The 18,415-nt window shown below is 34.9% G+C and overlaps 1 protein-coding gene across 7 annotated transcripts in view; it reads left to right on the forward strand.

The window, feature by feature from the left end:
* LOC146600260 (sodium channel protein type 2 subunit alpha-like) overlaps window positions 1-18,415 on the forward strand; it is a 58,354-nt gene that overhangs the window by 7,602 nt on the left and 32,337 nt on the right. For 3 of the 7 annotated variants that reach the window (XM_085325854.1, XM_085325858.1, XM_085325856.1), the window contains exons 7-14: window positions 176-239; window positions 1,399-1,540; window positions 1,717-1,923; window positions 4,825-5,124; window positions 9,219-9,584; window positions 11,369-11,501; window positions 13,154-13,392; window positions 16,300-16,473. In XM_085325854.1, coding sequence (XP_085181980.1) covers window positions 176-239; window positions 1,399-1,540; window positions 1,717-1,923; window positions 4,825-5,124; window positions 9,219-9,584; window positions 11,369-11,501; window positions 13,154-13,392; window positions 16,300-16,473 — 1,625 coding nt within the window. Of the gene's footprint in view, window positions 1-175; window positions 240-1,398; window positions 1,541-1,716; window positions 1,924-4,824; window positions 5,125-9,218; window positions 9,585-11,354; window positions 11,502-13,153; window positions 13,393-16,299; window positions 16,474-18,415 lie in introns of all 7 variants that reach the window. The other 4 variants (XM_085325855.1, XM_085325857.1, XM_085325860.1 and 1 more) reach the window with 3 other exon arrangements.

Below are 18,415 nucleotides of genomic sequence, written 5' to 3' on the forward strand. Positions count from 1 at the left end.
AATGAGTACAATAGCAGAAGAATTCCTATATTATTACAGGAATTATTATAATTATAAAGTGATCAGGAGCTAACAATTTTGAATTTATTATGCTTTATTTTCATTTTATTTTGTAGTACTTTATATTAAGACTAGTTTGATTTATTCACATATATTTCTAATGCTTTCTGAACAGCTCATTTTTACATTCTGGAAGGACAACGAGATGCCCTACTTTGTGGTAATAGCTCTGATGCAGGGTAAGACTCTTTCAAAAATCCTCTGTTACATTCTAYAGAAAAAAGGAATAACAAGAAAACCGTCCACAGCAGTGGCAATTCCCTATTTAGCAATGTCACAGAATGCATAGGGTTTTGCTGCTAAATAATGATTTCTTACCAAAGCCGAGATATTTTAATCACTGGCTAAACAAAATATTCATTAACAGCACTTCTTCCTTCTTGCTTGGAAATGTTAATGATAAAAATATGAACTGCTGTAAAGTCTATTTAGGAGATGTACTGATTGAAGAAAGCATGAAAGCAAAGATGAGAACCGAGAATGAGAATATATAAAATATTAAGAAGGCACAATAGGGACCTCATAGTTCAATGATAAATACCTCATTTCAAGGCTAATTCTTTTTCATTACTGGCAACTTCAGCCCTTCACGTGTGCCAAAATGCTATCCCAGAGCTGTTACTTGAACTCGTGATGCCTAACTGGCTATGGTGAAGAACCTTATTTTAGGTTTTATATATGTATATATGTCTGTGTATGCATGCATGCATCTACATAAATATGTATTCATGTATGTATGTATATACAAAAATACACATATACATTTATGTGTGTATGTGTATATATATGTATGTGTATATATGTATATATTTGTATGTGTATATAGATATGTATATACATATGTACATTATATGTATGTACATACATGCACACATATACACACACATTTATATGTACATACCTACGTATGTATATATTTATATACGTATATACATGTGTATATGTATGTACACACACATATATATTTATATGTATGTATGTACACACACATATATATTTATATAAAATTGCATTTAGCTAATAAGGTTTTAGCTGTCTACAGCCTTAACTTGATTTCAGCTTGGACAAGCCAGGAAATTATTAATTTGGATTAGAGATTCTATTTACAAAATGCAACTGAGGAGAATTTAAACATTCAGGTTGTTCCAACCACTGAACAAGCTATCTTTCATTTACTCTCACATTAGTTTGTTTCTTAGGACTTTTCTGAATGAATTTCATTTTAGTTCATGGATTTCCTGTGCAAAAATAATGCATATTGTCCCAAAACATAACAAGGATTGTTATAGTGGAAAATAAATGTTGTTAATAAATACATCCTGTTTGGTTCTCACACAGGCAGTGCCCAGAAGGATATATATGTGTGAAAGCTGGTAGAAACCCCAACTATGGCTACACAAGTTTTGACACCTTCAGCTGGGCTTTCCTGTCACTCTTTCGGCTAATGACTCAGGACTTCTGGGAGAACCTTTACCAGCTGGTAAGAAAGTTTTGTGAAGTAAAACGTAAACTGTAGGTGACATACAAAATTATGTAAATAGGCTTATTTGTACATGAGCAGAAATATTAAGCAAACACCAAAGCATTATGTTGTTACACTAACAAAGATAAGTGGTTGATTAATATACTTATACACATATGTTTTTTACTTCCTAGACACTGCGTGCTGCTGGAAAAACATACATGATATTTTTTGTTCTGGTGATTTTTCTGGGCTCTTTCTATCTGATCAATTTGATCCTGGCTGTGGTTGCCATGGCCTATGAAGAACAGAATCAAGCAACAATGGAAGAAGCAGAGCAGAAAGAGGCAGAATTTCAACAAATGCTGGAACAACTGAAAAAGCAACAAGAAGAAGCACAGGTAATGATGGAAATTGTACTTTCTGAACAGCCTTACTCTTATAGCAAGGATAATAAAGTTTTAGGAAACAGCACATGTATAAATCACGCAATGAAGTACAAAAAAAATCTGTCTCCTCTACCATGCAAATTTTAGAAGTGGAACTATTAATAGATGAAATGGATGAAAATCAGTACATAAGTACCTTTAACTCAATGACAAGGAAAAGAAGTTAATGGTACAAAAAAACATGTTACTAGTTCACCCAAAGGCTGTAAAAATAAAATATTTGTGATAATGGTGTCCTAGAAACCTGACTATAAGCACTCATAGTTCATACTGGTTTTTGGTTACAGTCTAGTGCTGTTACTTCTGGTTTATGCTCTGAGTGAGAATTTCCAGGCTTGCTGTGTTTAATAGTTCCTCTCCAATATTCAGAAAACAGAGTGCAATATTGTACAATGCTCTTTTAGGGTCCTGTCCAATAAGATATTTAAGTAGCACACTGAGGTCAATCAGACCTTTATATATCCTTAAAATAGAATAATGATATTTATAACAAAGATACTACTTCAGAATTCTTTTAAAACAGTCCTTGTTTTCTTTGAAAAGAGAAGAAAATTCTTTTACAGTTATATGAGCAGAAGAATTGTCAGTAGATACTTCTATATGAGCTTTTCTTATCTGAAGCTAGTATGGTAAGACAAGATGTTGCGTGTTGTAATTCAGCTCTGTGATCAGACTTCCTTCTAATTTCTGGACTCATTTTCTATTGATTTTCATGTGGTGTATAGTCATTTTTAACAGGATATTTATAAAAMATTAGGAAATTAGAATCTTTTACAAAATTATATTTTTGGCAGTTTTTACAGCTATTTTCACCAAATAAGAATGTTTCCATAAAGAAAGTGGCAATAGAAAAGGAAACTCTCCATCTGATTCTTGAGAAGAAAGCTTTCTGCGTGATCTGTGAAATCTAACTAGCATATATCTATTTTAGTTATTAAACCTTATCACTCCCAAATCACTGAGGAAAAGCAGAATCCTGCTAAATGCAAATAATAAAAAAGTTAAATATCAACCAAGAATACATATTTTAAACAATCTGATATTTTCATCCCTGAAAGTCACTAAACCACTGCTAATTAAAMCAAAAGACATTGGGAGGCTACTCTAAACAGCAGAAACTGTGCTTGTGTGATTGTATATATGGACAGAGAAGAAACTGATTCAGAATGAGGAACAAAAGAACAGAAATAAACAGAAACTGTGAGGAAGGCTGTATAAAGGGCATGACAAGTCATTGTGTTTTTTAATGAATGATAATTCAACTGATTATGAGAAAATCAATGTTCAAATCAGGATCTCGCATGTGTGTGAGAGAGAGCATTAGTAGAATGAGTGAATTACAAAGTGGATCACCAAACTGTGGAATTGTTTTCTGAGACAGAAAAGAATGAGGCACTCATCTTTTCACTCTCTTGATAGTGAACCTATCTTCCATAAACCTAAGTCACAGGATTCTTTGGGGTGCTCTACTTGTTTGACTTCTGCTGTTAGCCTCAGGAAGTAGATGGATGGTGATTCAGCATCTGGTCCCTTGGATTGTCTTAGAAATTYGATAGCATTTTAAAGCTGATATTCTGATTCCTGTATGACAGAATTTTGACTATTACAGCTTTACTGATAAACATTTCATAATCACTTTAATATTTAATAGTTCATTTATTAGAAAATGCAGGTCTATAGCAGGTCAATCTGTATAGCATGGGTTGCATGTGGTGGCATATAAAGCTACTAATTCATACTGTGAGTTACCAAACTATCCTTTCCTGCTATAAGTATGTCTCTATAGCATCATAATTCCTGGAATACTTGGCATCAAGTATTACGTATTTTGCTGGAAAATTACTTTGCAACCTTTTTATATAACTCCAGTCTCTTGCCTTTTCTCATATCACTCTTTTTTGTGAGCTCACAGAAGTCTACCAGTTTCCCAAACATAGTTTCTACTGCAGTATTTCATAGACAGTTCCCAGACAGTTGTTTCTAGGGAGAGTACTGGATATGCTCTCAAATTCCCCCCCCCCCCCGCCCTTTTTTTTTTGATGACTAAATGAACCTGTTTTCCTAATGAACTAAATCAGGCAGCCTAACTACTGCAGCCGAAGGTACTGGTCCTCAGCTTTGGAACTGTTCCCTGTTCCAGTAAGTCTTCTCATACCTCTCTATTGCAGAATAAACCTGAACTTTTTATACCCTCTAGCAGCAGCAGGAGGCAATAAATTTACCTTCCTGTATCCATAGCAAAGATCCAGACTGCTGTTACAGTGGGAATTTGGGAAGAAGGAAGGGCTCAAAGACATGCCTAGAGGTAGTGCCTGTTGCCAGTGAAGGTAGAAGGAAAGTGAGGAAAGTGTCCTCACTGTGAAGAGAGTGGAGAAAGGCTGAATTAAACTACCTGCAGGCTGCTAGTTGGATTACAATACATTAACTCACAGAGTGGACGTTAGGGATTACTTCTTTCTATGAAAAGTCAGAAGGTATCAACAGAATTCTGTTGGAGTATAACACTGGGCTTTCTCAACAGAAAACGGAGAATCAAGTTTGAACCATATGAAAAAGCCCCACGCTTATGATTTCCTGTCTACCTTAATATTGGATCAGTGTTTTGTGCAGTAAGGCTTAAGGAATGGCATTGATATTGTACTTCTAAAGTTGATGTTTCAAATAGCTTATGCTACTAAACAATAGGGAACAACGTATCTCAGAAGCTTATCCTGAGTTTGTTTGTGTGTATTTACCCACAGAAATGTTCCTAAGGGGCAGTACTACCACAGTGATAATAAAAACAATCAGTAGAAGCCTATAAAATTGTTCATATTTGGCATACTAAGAATACCGTGTTTTGTAACATGACAGGCAACAGCAGCAGTAGCAGCAGCATCAGTTGCATCAAGAGATTTCAGTGGTGTAGGGGGACTAGGAGAACTCTTAGAAAGTTCTTCAGAAGCATCAAAACTGAGCTCGAAGAGTGCCAAAGAAAGGAGAAACAGAAGGAAGAAAAGAAGACAGAAAGAACTGTCTGAAGCAGAGGACAAAGGAGATAATGATAAATTTCCCAAGTCTGAATCAGAAGATAGTATCAGAAGGAAAAGTTTTCGCTTCTCCACAGAAGGCAGTCGTCTGACATATGAAAAAAGGTTCACATCTCCTAACCAGGTACAGTACTCTCTCTTCTTAAATCATGTACCTCTACTTTAATCTGGTTATGAGTGACATTACAGCAGCTTTACATACAGGAAGCTATGTAAAAGGTGAGGGAAGAAGAAAAAGTGGTAAAAGCATTTCTGCTTGAACTTATTTGTAATTACTACACTCATTGTTTCAAATACTAGCCATATGCCTCTGACAAGTTACCAGATCTATCTGGACCCACTTGATTAGTAAAGGAATAGAAAAAACATATATGGGATAATTATAAACTTAAGTCTGAAATCTCTGAAAATGTATTTCTGAAGATGTATCTGGTAGACTGGAGAAAAAATGAGAAGCATTTCATTAGTAGAATAGATTCATGTAAGTATATTTGCATCAGTCAATCACAGGTTTTCTGTTCTGGATCTATTTCAAAACTATATAAATATGACTTTTTTAGCAGACCATGTTATCAGAATGCCCTGAATAGGAAATTCCATGCTACCATTAGTTTATGTTGCTTTCCTTAATTCACTTATTTAAATGGTAGATAAAGAGAAATGTAGCTCTCATTCACCACAATAGAGACAAAATATAAAGGAAACATTTAGTTCTGTATTTATAAGAATTTAGACACACTTTTCTTTTTCATTAGAAATTCATTATACAAGACTGAGACTGTATCATCACAATGACAGAAAAAATAATGTTGTGAAGGACCTCTGGAATCATGTAGTCCAACCACGTCCTCAAAGCAAGTCTAACTTCAAAGCTCTCTTCCCCTAAATCAAAGGATCTCTTCTGTTGCTTAAAGACACCTTTGTGTAACTCACATTCTACAGATCATTAAAGTATTCATAGCAAAATCACTCGAAATGTATCACTTCAAAATGATCATGTCTGGTCTCAGCCAATAGACAATAATGAGCTACCTATGTATATTCTATATAAAGTTTGTATCAAGTCTGTTTACAGTCTGATATAAAATATGAGTTGCATCAGAAGAAATACTTCGCACTGAAATATATACATTGAAGGAAGGACAAGTTAGTTTAAGACAAAGTATTAGTAATTAGTCAGTCAAGTAAATGTAAGGGATGATGCCTGATCTGAAAAAGACACATTTGCAATTCTGAGGAAGTGAAGTAATGCTTATTATAATGAAGAATAGCCAKCTTATTCTCTGGATAAGAAATAAAGAGTTAACAAACAATGATTAAATCTATCTGCATTCCTTTGAGTAAAGCAATAAAAGAATATTTTTGATTTAATAAAAGGTATCATTAGGGGCCAAAGCTTCTCAAAAATTCTTTCACTATTTGCAATGGCTGAGTCAGCCTGATAAAAAGGTGTTGCAGCTAAGGATCTCATTTTAGACTGTGCAGTTATCCTTGATATAAGCATCCTTACTGCATAGATTAGGACAGTGAGTGGCTTGTCCACACTAAAGAAGAGGGTCATTGACAAACTCTGAGCACACAGGAATTTCTGATCACTAGTCCTGTGCTTAAGTACTAAATATGCTTCTCCATTGTTAGTCTTATTTTTCAGATGCTATTACATGTGGTGAAGAGACTGATTAAAGAAGATAGTATGTTTAAATTAAACATGTTTATTCATATACAAATTGATGTAGAACTAAAGGATCAGCAGAAAGAATATTTAGTATAAAAACAGATATACTAAGGCAAGGAAATTTGAAACAAAGCCTAAATGGATAATGTAAACTTGCTTTAGATTCATTAACACAGTCAAACATTGTTGCATATTTTTGCTCATATTCTGAAACTTTCAGAAAGCTTTTATCCTGACAATTTTCACTAAGAACTATGAGGTTAAGAAATTTAACAAGCTTTAGAAAGTAAGACATTTCAAATGACTTTTGATAACATTAGTATTAAATACAAATTCATCTTGAAGGATGAATACGTAAAACTCATTAAAATCAAGTGAAAACAAATATTGTATATATCTTATACATCTATACAAAAATATTTCGGGAAAAGGTTATCTGTGTTTGCCTGAAACACAACTGAGCTGCCAGCAGAACACAAAGAGTAGAAGGAAGCTGCCCAGTAGAATCAGTAAGGGAAAGACTGGTTTAGTTTGGTAGTCAAACAGGGTAGGAGGGCATGTAAGAGTAGGATAGCGTGGTAAGGGGAGACAATCTGCCTGGGAGCAGTATTCTCTGCTATACAATATTCCAAGTGAAAATGAATGATGCAGCCTGCTGAAAAGCCAAGCTTTCCTTTCTGTTCTTACTTGCCAGGAGCATGAAGGCATATGTATTTCCATGTGTTAGAATTGCAGCCATTCTGGCATATATCTTTTGTCTAAACCCAGCAGGGACTTTAAAAGTAGACATTACTCCTCCTAAATCCCTAAGGGGCCTGATCCATTTCGCTGTGCTCAGAGCATGGTAATACATACTGGAAGAACTGGACAACACACAAAACATAGCAGCGAAGATATAAAGACTTGTACAATGGAAACATTCACTAGAAAACGGATAGTCYGCTGAAACCCAGTAAGCATGTGATTTTTTTGAAGGACTGTACATTGGTCAAGCGTATTTACAAAGAAATAGCAAAACACACATTAATTAGGTTACCGTTTTGTCAGATATCAACGGATACTAGAGGTTCTTCAAGAAAAAGTTATTTTTGAGCATAAGCAAAACATCACTTTTTCCCAGCCTAGTTTATGTAAATATATTATCAGAACCATTTGGCTGATATCTTCAAGTTACTCATCCTGAGGCTCAYAGCCTGCATAGAAAATTTCAGCCCAAATTATTAAATTTTGGTATAGCTGTAAGAACAGAGGACTACATCTCATAATGGGAAACACTTGCTAGCCTTTAAAATAGGCAATACTATCCATTCAGCACACATTTTTGTTTGCATATATCAGAGTACAGACATGTATGTATAGATGGTATGGATATATATATATTGATATATATTCAGATGGCTTGATTCTCAAAGTATTTACATAGACTTTTACATATTTTAATGAAGCTTTCACTTTCACTTTGTTTTGMCATAAAAACACTGTTATTTCACATAAGTGCTTTCCACCTGCAAAACTAGTGAACAAGCATCTCACACCAGGTTCTTAAGGTACCAAGAAACAAAGATTTGTAAAAAGGCAGGGTTGGGAGAAAGCTTAATGCAATGTTTCTTTTTTTCCATAATTAGTATGCATTTTATTTATTCATGAATGCTGTTAATAAAATATGTAGCAGGGGAGAAGAAGATTCCATTAAGCATCTTCTACTGTAATTAACAGATGAATTACTAACAACCACTGATTTATTTTTCTCATTTGTAAGAGGATATCTTTAGGTAACTATCTCTGGTGAATGCTTGCTTTGAGCTGCCTGATGGCCAAGCAGCACCTTCTGGTGTGTGTGCAGCTTGCTCTTGTTCCAAGTGCTGTGCTCAAGAGTACTGCTAGTCATGTTCACACTGCACCTCCAGAGCTTCCCCAAGCTGTTGTCTCTGTCTTCTAGCTTTAGAGTACTACTTATGTYGTTCCCGCACCATTAAGCCTGTTGTGAAGAGGACAGATCAGTTCTTTGTATGAATTCAGTTAGACTGAACTTAATACCAACCCTAACAACACTTCCATCTCTAGCAAACAGAATGAGAAAGAGTGAGCAGTGAGCCTTATGAGCTGGTATCCCTGGATCTCCAAGAGATGAAGAAAGGAAGAAAACCAGAAAGAATTTTAGGTCTGTCCTCTAGAGAACGAAGGAATAAGAGAAGAATATCTGCAAAACCATGATAGCGATGCTGAGAACTCTTCTTTCAAGCATACTCTATGGGTCCATACCAATTCAGCCTGTGTTCTTTGCTCTAAACTGCCCAACTGGACTTAAGTCTCCTTCATTCCTTTTCCTTAGTCTTACTACATAACATGAGATTTTTTCCCCTTTAGTCTTTAGTACAGGCTAGCTCTAATAAGCAGACTGATGCTGTTTAGAAAAAAAGTAACTATCCTTCCACTTAAGCATAGTAACTATTCTTACAAAAAACCCAAGACTTTCCATTATCTTACAACTTCAACACTAACGCTGTTTTGTTCTGTTTTGCTTTGTTTTTAATCTCTTGCAGTCTTTGCTAAGCATTCGTGGTTCCCTGTTTTCCCCAAGGCGCAACAGCAAAACAAGCATTTTCAGTTTCAGAGGACGTGCAAAGGATATAGGATCAGAAAATGACTTTGCTGATGATGAGCACAGCACTCTGGAAGATAATGAGAGCAGAAGAGATTCTCTCTTTGTTCCAAATCGGCATGGAGAACGGCGCAACAGTAACATCAGTCAAGCTAGTATGTCATCCAGAATGGTACCAGCCCTCCCAGCAAATGGGAAGATGCACAGCACCGTAGATTGCAATGGAGTGGTTTCTTTAGTTGGAGGACCTTCAACTCTAACTTCACCTACTGGACAGCTTCTACCAGAGGTAATTATAAGCAAACTAGTAATTATTGAAATTTGTTTCATAAACTTTTCATAGTGCTCACATCTGTATACCTTATGATTTCTTACAGCTGTAAGAAATAATTTCAATAACTTGCAATAATTTTTAACAACAGAACACAAGGAAAAAGAAGTCCTCAACTTCCTATGGCTGAGCCTCACTGAAGTTTTATATTCTCCTACCTATATTGCCTTCAGCAAGATACATAGATTTACCTCAACAAAGACAGACATTTGATAAATAGATAAGGAAGAAACTTAGAAGAAACATACACAGAAAAACAACTGCAAAACGAAGTAGAACCCAGTTACTGCTCCCATGATAGTTAATGGAAATAGCCCTTACTGAATTAAATTGAAGACATTTTTTGCCATGATTTTCATGAGAAAAGCTTGCACAGTTTCTATGTTGCTTTGCAAACATATTACATTTCAGTGAAAGTTGCAGACTTCTGTAAGCTAAGATGTTCTTTCAAAGCATTACAAAAGCAAGCTTTTACATACCTGATAATATTTAATATTGATTCAATATGGTACTTTGCTGGCTATAATAGCACTGTATTTAACCTGAAAAGATATTTTCATTATAAAAAAGTATTGAGAATTCACTATCACGTATTTCTTTTTATTTTTGTGTTTCTCGATCCTGATACAGATCTTCAGATCAGACATTCAGATTACCTTAAGAGTTCAAGTATATATAGTTGTATTTCAAAAATATGTTCATCTAAAAAAAATTCAGGCATTTAAGTCAAGACTCTCTCTAAAGAAATAGTACTAGTGGCTGTTTGTAAGGGGCTTTTCATCTTCACCCTAAGTTAATCTTGAAATCCCTTAAGAGTTCTGCAAGTATCATTATTCTTTTCTGGGTGAAGAAAGAATAATTAAAAAAGAACGAGTGTTTTTCACGAATGACAGAATCAGTGATGGAGCAGGAACCAAAATTTAGGAATAATCTAATCCCCCTCCTGGGTTCAGATCATACTCCAGGACATACTCCAGAGCAAAAGCAAAGCAACTCTAAGGATACCTACATGCTACGGAATAGTAGCATGTAAAGGCACATTTAAAACAGAGCTGGGTATTTTTGCTTTGAAGAGGTAACTAGAAGCWGTACAAAACAGGGAGGAAAATGTAAAATGATTTACGTGTTCATTGCAAGAATATATCACAAATTCTGCATGAGAATTGTGTTAGGTGAGAACTAGGTAGATGACATTAAACAGGATGTGTCTTTTTTCTCATTCGTGTTATAGTTTTATAAAAAGTTAAAAAATTTCCAAACACATTCATCAGGTGAGGAATGCTGTATACAGTACAATTAATTCCTAGAGTTATATTCATATTTCTTGTATTAGAGTTACTTTCTTAAATAACAGTTCTTTCCGTACTAGCACTGTAATTATATAACATGGCTAGCTGCTGGAAATTAAGGTAACAKGTTTCAACTTTGATAATTTTTTCTTGAAAGAATAATAATAATCATTTGTAAAAAGATACCTCGCAAAATTTTGTTCACTCTTAAACACTTAATACCATCTTTGGCCCCACATTGCTCTGGTAACGTGTTTCACAGCTGTCTGCCTGTAGCACTGTATAAAATTTCCACTGAGATCCTCAAAAAAGATCAAACAAACTCCTATGGGAACAGAAACTTGCAGTGTGTAAGCAAAGTCAAATATGCTATACCAACCCGAATTTGACTGTCACAACACACTTACATAGTAAACGTTATTAATCAGTTGTTTAAAATGATGGTTCAGTTCCTCAGTATTTCATTTACAGGGCACCACTACAGAAACAGAAATAAGAAAAAGAAGACTGAGTTCTTATCAAATTTCCATGGAAATGCTAGAAGATTCTGCTGCAAGACAAAGAGCAATGAGTATAGCCAGTATACTTACAAATACAATGGAAGGTAAGTGATGCATTTCATCACTTCATTAAATTTCTGGTAACTACACATAAAGGGCAATTATTTACACAATTTCCTTTGTAAATGTAAAACTGGACACGTAAAATGGCTGAAGAACTACAAAGGGCTTTTGAACTTTTCTAAAAACCTTTTGCATATGCTAAAGGCTTAAAAACTTTCAATGACCCTTTCAATGCTTAAACACTTTCAGTGACACTTTTCAAAATACTACTCTCATGAGTGGACTAACAGAGTAAGAGAATCAAAATAACCATAGCTGAGGAAGGCCAGGGCCCAAAACACAGAAGACAGGTATTTTCTTCCTAAAACAGATCAATACGAAATACAAAATAAGGTACAGCAGAGCTGTTAGGGTGCTGGTAGTGACGTCCTAAAACTGTCCTTTCCCTTACACTTAAAGTCTAGGGAAGAGACAACAGGGAATTGGAACGAAAAAATTTTGAAAGGAACAGCCAAGGGTAATCCTCCAATGCTGACCTTCTTAGACATTACTGAACAAGCATAGCAAGCATTAAAAATACTATACTTACTGAAAATGAAAAACATACATTGTCAGAATTGTTTTGCTGATTCAGTGCGAACTGAGTACACTCACACTTCATAAACACACCTTTTATATTTATATGCTTAAAAAATCCACTGAATGTAATGAGTGAACTACATTTTCAGAAATGTGATTATTCCAGCCAATCAATACATTCTTTCAAAAGAACTGTCATCATCATGATTTTTAAAGATTTAAGATTTAAGAAAACTTTCACTGTTTACTGATACCCTTTTCTGCCAGGAGGACTGTGCCTTGATATAATGAGAAGGCTTGTATGTCCTGATGCCTTTGAGAGCTGTGGCAATTGACCTGTAACTTCCTGTAATTCCATCTGTGTGGGACAATATTAAGAGACAAAAATCAACCCACTGGTCCTCAAGGTGCAGGGTTGAGCATTACCCCAATAATCTTTATCATAATAATCTTTAGTAGCAAGAACTGTAAAACCACATTTGCTATTTTAGCAAAAACACCTATGAGTGTTATGATGATGGAGACCTCCCCGTGCCTTAGGGATGTCTGAAAACTGTAAAACTATTTCAGATTTGGGTTGATGCCACTACATAGGAAATTCCTTGGAAGTGGGTCAATTTCGTATGTATTTTGCAGTCTGCATACTCTTCACTTAAAGAAATACCTGTCGTCTTCCTGGACTGTTCTCAAACAYCGCATCAAGTAGATAGGATCATCCATTTTATGAAGCTTATACATATTCAAATACACATACTGATGGTGGAGTCATGCTAACTTTCACTATCCAAAATTAAGGTATCTGTTACAGCTAACCTAAACTAATCGTCTAGACTCTTCCTATTGTCCATAGAAAGAAAGACTTTTTTCCTCTCTTAAGATAGCTTTTTGAGAGTGAGAAGAATCACTCTTTAGAGACACCTGTCACTCTCCATCGGTCACAGAGGAGCTTAGACAGACAAGGTGCTTAATGTTTAGCTAGCTAAACTTAGTGAGGCAAATCACACTTTAATGTGCACTGTATATTTGATTTATTATTTGCATGTATTTTAAACAAACACTTCCAGAGGTAATAATTAGAATATTGATTATTGGGGTTTTTTTCTATTTTTTACAGAACTTGAAGAATCCAGACAGAAATGTCCACCATGCTGGTACAGATTCGCCAACACTTTTTTGATCTGGGACTGCTGGAGTCCATGGCTGAAAGTGAAACACRTTGTCAATCTAGTTGTGATGGATCCCTTTGTCGACCTGGCTATCACTATTTGCATCGTTCTGAACACCCTGTTTATGGCCATGGAACATTACCCAATGACGGAACAGTTTAGCAGCGTGCTTTCCGTGGGGAACCTGGTAAGTTGTTTGTCAGGTCGTACTTGGTTTAAGAGTAACCTTTTCTAAAAAAAATGGGTAAATACATTGCATTTGTTTTAAATTCATTCTAGATTTTTTTCACTCTGTTTAGAAACTGCATATATGGTTTTCGTAGATAAAGTGATTTTTACTGGAGCCAGTACTGGTCTTCAGCTTTCATGAATCTAGTTCATAACTGCTATAATGAAATAACTGAATACTTTTGGAAGTGCATTCATCACTTGATTGTCACATTTCTTGAGGCTTATATTAGGTTTTGTCTTTAAAATGTTACAGTAGGTTACCCACTTTTTACTATGGTGCTGATATTCTACCATAGAAAATATTTTTCTTATGTAAGGAATTGATGAAATAATTAACTGCCAGAATTTCTCTCTGAATTTTTTCAGTTACATTATATGAAAGTACATTTTTAAGAAAAGCGTATTTCTTGCAAGTCTCTACCACTTCAGATAACTGAAAAATACTTATTAAACTAAAGATTATTTTTTATTCTGTAATACAAACCACTTAGTATTTATCAGTTTTATCAATGATGCAATCCCCAATGTTAACCTGATCCAGGGATATATCTATTTCTTCTTCTAAGCAGATACTGAGCAAATCCATGTGTGGAATAACCACAAAAATATTACTGTCTGATCCACTCCACTTGGTTCTGATGCTCAGGAAACAGAGGACTCAACCTTACAAGTGTTTGTTTTAGAAGAGGACTCATACACTTTTTATTTTTTGCCAGCTCAGATTACTACAGATAGTTTACACATGTCAGGAATGGACTGATTCACCAGTATACAATCCTGAGAACAAAAACCAACCAAGTGCTCTGAACTAATCGCTTAGAAAGATTAGTGTTGAAAAGTAAGCTACTATTTAAATGAAACAGTAATATAGATTTCTCAGTCTCTCAGTCAGATTATGTTTTGAAGAGTCAAATCATTTTCCTTAGCTTCTACGTAGTGGTAATAAATACATCCTTCTGTAACTCTTTTAAAAACAGAACTAAAATAAAAGTAGTACTCTTGTGTTCATACTGCTCTTGTTCCTTTCTTCTGGACAAGTACATAATCACTGGCATATTTTTACATGCATCACAGATTCTAGAATATTGTATTCTAATATGTCATTCTAATATGTCTGTCATACTGGTATTAGAATGGTCTTTCTAACTGTTTACACTTCAAAGGTCTTCTGCCCTTCCCCACCTCATGTTTTTCTTTATTATTCTAAGTGAGCAACAATCATAGTTTAAACTGTTCTTTGTCAACAGTCCAGTATCCTTAATTAGGGCACTATACATGCAGAGAATACTCTTCCTGCTGGTTTCAATTAAATTAGCTGCTCCTCACTGAATTAATCTATTAACCTTAATTTGGTAGTTTGCATCCAAAATATGTTAATTTACTCTTTGCTTGTGACATCGTGGTCTGTTTGATGACAAATTAAATATGACAAATATTACTGTGCTTTTGTGCAGCATTTTAACAAGAAGGAATAAATAGTTCTAAAACGCMATGATTCATTTCAAAAATACTAGAATTTATTCAGAATTCAAAACTTCTCAGTAATTATAATAGAACTTGAATTTACTTCTGCTACAATGTACTATCTTTGCATAGTTTGTGGACAGCACAGGTTATTTTGGGATGGCAGTATTCTGAAATGAAACGTTTCTCTTTTWTTTTCAATTATTCTGTCCAATATTATGACAGTTTTGTCAAGACAAATATTCTTTGTTGAAGTGTCTTTACTACACAGCAATGCCTACCACATCCTTCTCATTATGTGCTAGCACCTCTCATATCTCAATTTAATGGTGTAATATTTCTCACTACATTTCTAATTTCTCAAAAGTATACATTTTTTAAAAGGTTGGTATTTGCACTTTGACATTGGTCAATGTTTTCACATTATATCTCCTTACTAACATGTTTAAATTAAAAGCTTATCAGAAGTCTAGTTAGATAGTGTGGTGAAGGGTTAGCTCTGCTTCCATAAAACCAGCTATAGGAGGACTGAGAACAAGCTGTCTAATGAATCATCACAAGGCAATGGCAGAATACACCAGTTTTTGTTAGCAGATACTTGGATTGTCTAAGATAGCCTYTGAGTGTTGTGCAGAACATTTGTATGTTTTCAGTGGTTTTGCATTATGCTCCAAACAGCTCTTAACTGTGCTGCACAAACTGCTGATCACTACTCACTGCAGGTGTGATGTTGAGTGAAGTCCTGGACAATGAAGGGGCGTTGATCATTTCACATTTGACACTTCTAAATATTTCAAAGAACATTATCACCATCAAACAGAGATAGCTATCATGAAGAACTGTAGCTGTGCTGAACCTAAGGATTGAATCCTCTCTATATTTTCACTAAAAGCCCAATGCAAGAAGCTTCCCCAGCCTGTTCCACCCACACACTTCAATTCTGACCTGAAGAGAGAACCTCACTTAAGAGAGTCTGTACTAGCACTTCAGCTTAGACTGTGAGCAAGGATGCAAATTACTGTCAAGTCTCGTATCGCTTTAGTGAGATTATCCTCTAGGAACTGGACTAAAACACCAGATCAGATCACATCAGCTGCTGGATGGGTAGTAGATGATAAGACATTTAGTCACATATGAGCTGGAGCTGAGCTGCTGACTGGTGATGGCTTAGCAGAGGTTTATCAAACCTCTGCCCTCCTATGTCTGTATTGGTTTAGTAACTTGCTTTTAATTACTAGGTTTCTGTGTATAGAAATACTTAGAGGCTATTTAGAGAAAACAATTAGATGTTTTATACAGTAACAGGTGTAACAGGTAATAGAACTTAAACTGGATTATAAAAATTTGCTTAAATATGTTTCTCCAAACAATTCAACTAACTAAATACATTTTGCTTTAGGTATTCACTGGTATATTCACAGCAGAAATGGTACTAAAGATAATTGCCATGGACCCTTACTATTATTTCCAAGAAGGCTGGAATATTTTTGATGGTATTATCGTTAGCCTTAGTTTAATGGAGCTTGGTCTTGCAAATGTTGAAGGATTATCAGTTCTTCGGTCATTTAGATTGGTAAATATCTTGATAATTAAATATCTGCATGCAATTATATCATTGTGAAAATTGTGCTGACATACGTAGTAACTGCTAGTGCTGTAGAGATGTATTATATACCTATATGGCTAACGCTATTTTTCATATATACCCAATTTGAAAGTCACAACTACAGATGGTAATGGAGATCCTTTGATATCCTTTGATACCAAATTATCCTACTGAAGCCTTATCCTACTGGTATCATTTGCCAGCATAAGACTAATTGCTATCTTTTGAGAATTTTACTAATTTTAGCTATACAGATTTCAGTAACACACATCAAAGCTGCATATCCGTAGAATGTATATATATTGCCAATAGCATATAAAATCATAAAATTTTTAAAGGTTTTATCTTATGAACATTACTTGTGTTCCCTGTAATGTTCCTATGTATAATCTCAATTCAGAACATATATTTTAATGGGCACTGAGAATAAACACTTAGTAATTCCATTAGATGTAACAGAATCGTAACATCCTGACTTTAGAATGAGATAACTTAAATAAAAATATCACTGAACTAATAGAAATGTCTTTTTCTGATAGCAATTAGTATTTGAAATATACTGATTTATAGGTATGTAGAGTCATTATAGATTTAAAAGTCCATAATGCTAAAACAGACCATAATGTTTTTCACATTACCTGAAATCTTATGATATTTCTTAATATACAGAACAGGAAGTAGTTACTTAGTTTAGATTGCACCAGTTGCCATGATACCCAAGTTTACATACCATAACTTGGTTACTGAGTATTACTTTTAAGTCAGTGTTTATGTTTTGAAAGGGCACCACAATATCAACCTCAAATTATTACTTTAAAAATCATTTTCTGAGTAAGCCTGTAAGACCTAATGTGGTGCTGAGGAAAACGTAGAGCCAAGCCAGTAAAGAGGGAGTAGTAAAGGTGATGAAAAGAGTACAAACTTTTATATGTCTTTAAGAGTTGTGCGATCATCTGCAAGTGGATGTTTTAAATTATCGAAAGAAATGCAGGAAATTGCCAAACTCAAACAAAACATATATTCCTTTCRTATGTGCATTAGTAAGATGAAATACTGATCACTGCAGTTTAGGCAAATAGCAAGCTCCTTGCTCGCTGCTGTCCATTACAAATACACTTTCCCTAGTGAAGAGCAAACTAATCTACAGAAACTCATGCGCTTTGCTAAAYTCAATGGACCTAGCTTCTTTTTGATCAGACTTGATTGTCTAGAGCATACATCTACTCACATTACTAGAATAAACTGCAACTCATAAGAGATTCTGTAGGTCTTCATAGGAGACTCATTTGTTTCTAGCATGCTTTTATAAACAATAAAACACTTAGTGTTGATACTTAGATGTTCATAATTGGCTTCTGATAAGTAAAATGAACAATGTGGTTCATATTGTTTTCAGTACAGTACACTGAAGACATCACTAAAGAGAAGCTCTCCAAAAAGGTCTCTGGAAAACTCTCAGGAAGAATAACTAYTAGAAGTGTGAACAGCCTTAGGTGTTTGGCTTAAAATACGTRTATCAGGAACAGCAAGGGAAAAAAAGCCACTTTGCTGAATGGTATCTCAGATAAGTGGACCCAAGTTCATTTACACAGTTTGATGAATCCTTAGAGAGAGGCTGTCAGAGCAGAATGCTGAGTAGCAGTATATGGATTTTCAAAGTGATCTGGATATCATAGGAGATGGACCAATACACTCTGCAGCAATTTGTTTCTAGATCTTTTCAGAAGACCAAAATGGTACAACACAGAAAAGTAACAGAAGGCATAGTTTATGCATTTATTTCTCAAGTGCTGTTTTATGTTCTCCTCAAGACTTACACAACTTCTGAATTTCCTAAAATGCAGTATCTTTAAATAGCTAAAATACTATACACCTGAAACCACTGCTATCACTGCTTCTTGCACATGAT

This window comes from Rhea americana, unplaced genomic scaffold, assembly GCF_003343005.1.
Source record: "Rhea americana isolate MKP2758 unplaced genomic scaffold, rheAme1 scaffold_124, whole genome shotgun sequence".
NCBI lineage: Eukaryota > Metazoa > Chordata > Aves > Rheiformes > Rheidae > Rhea > Rhea americana.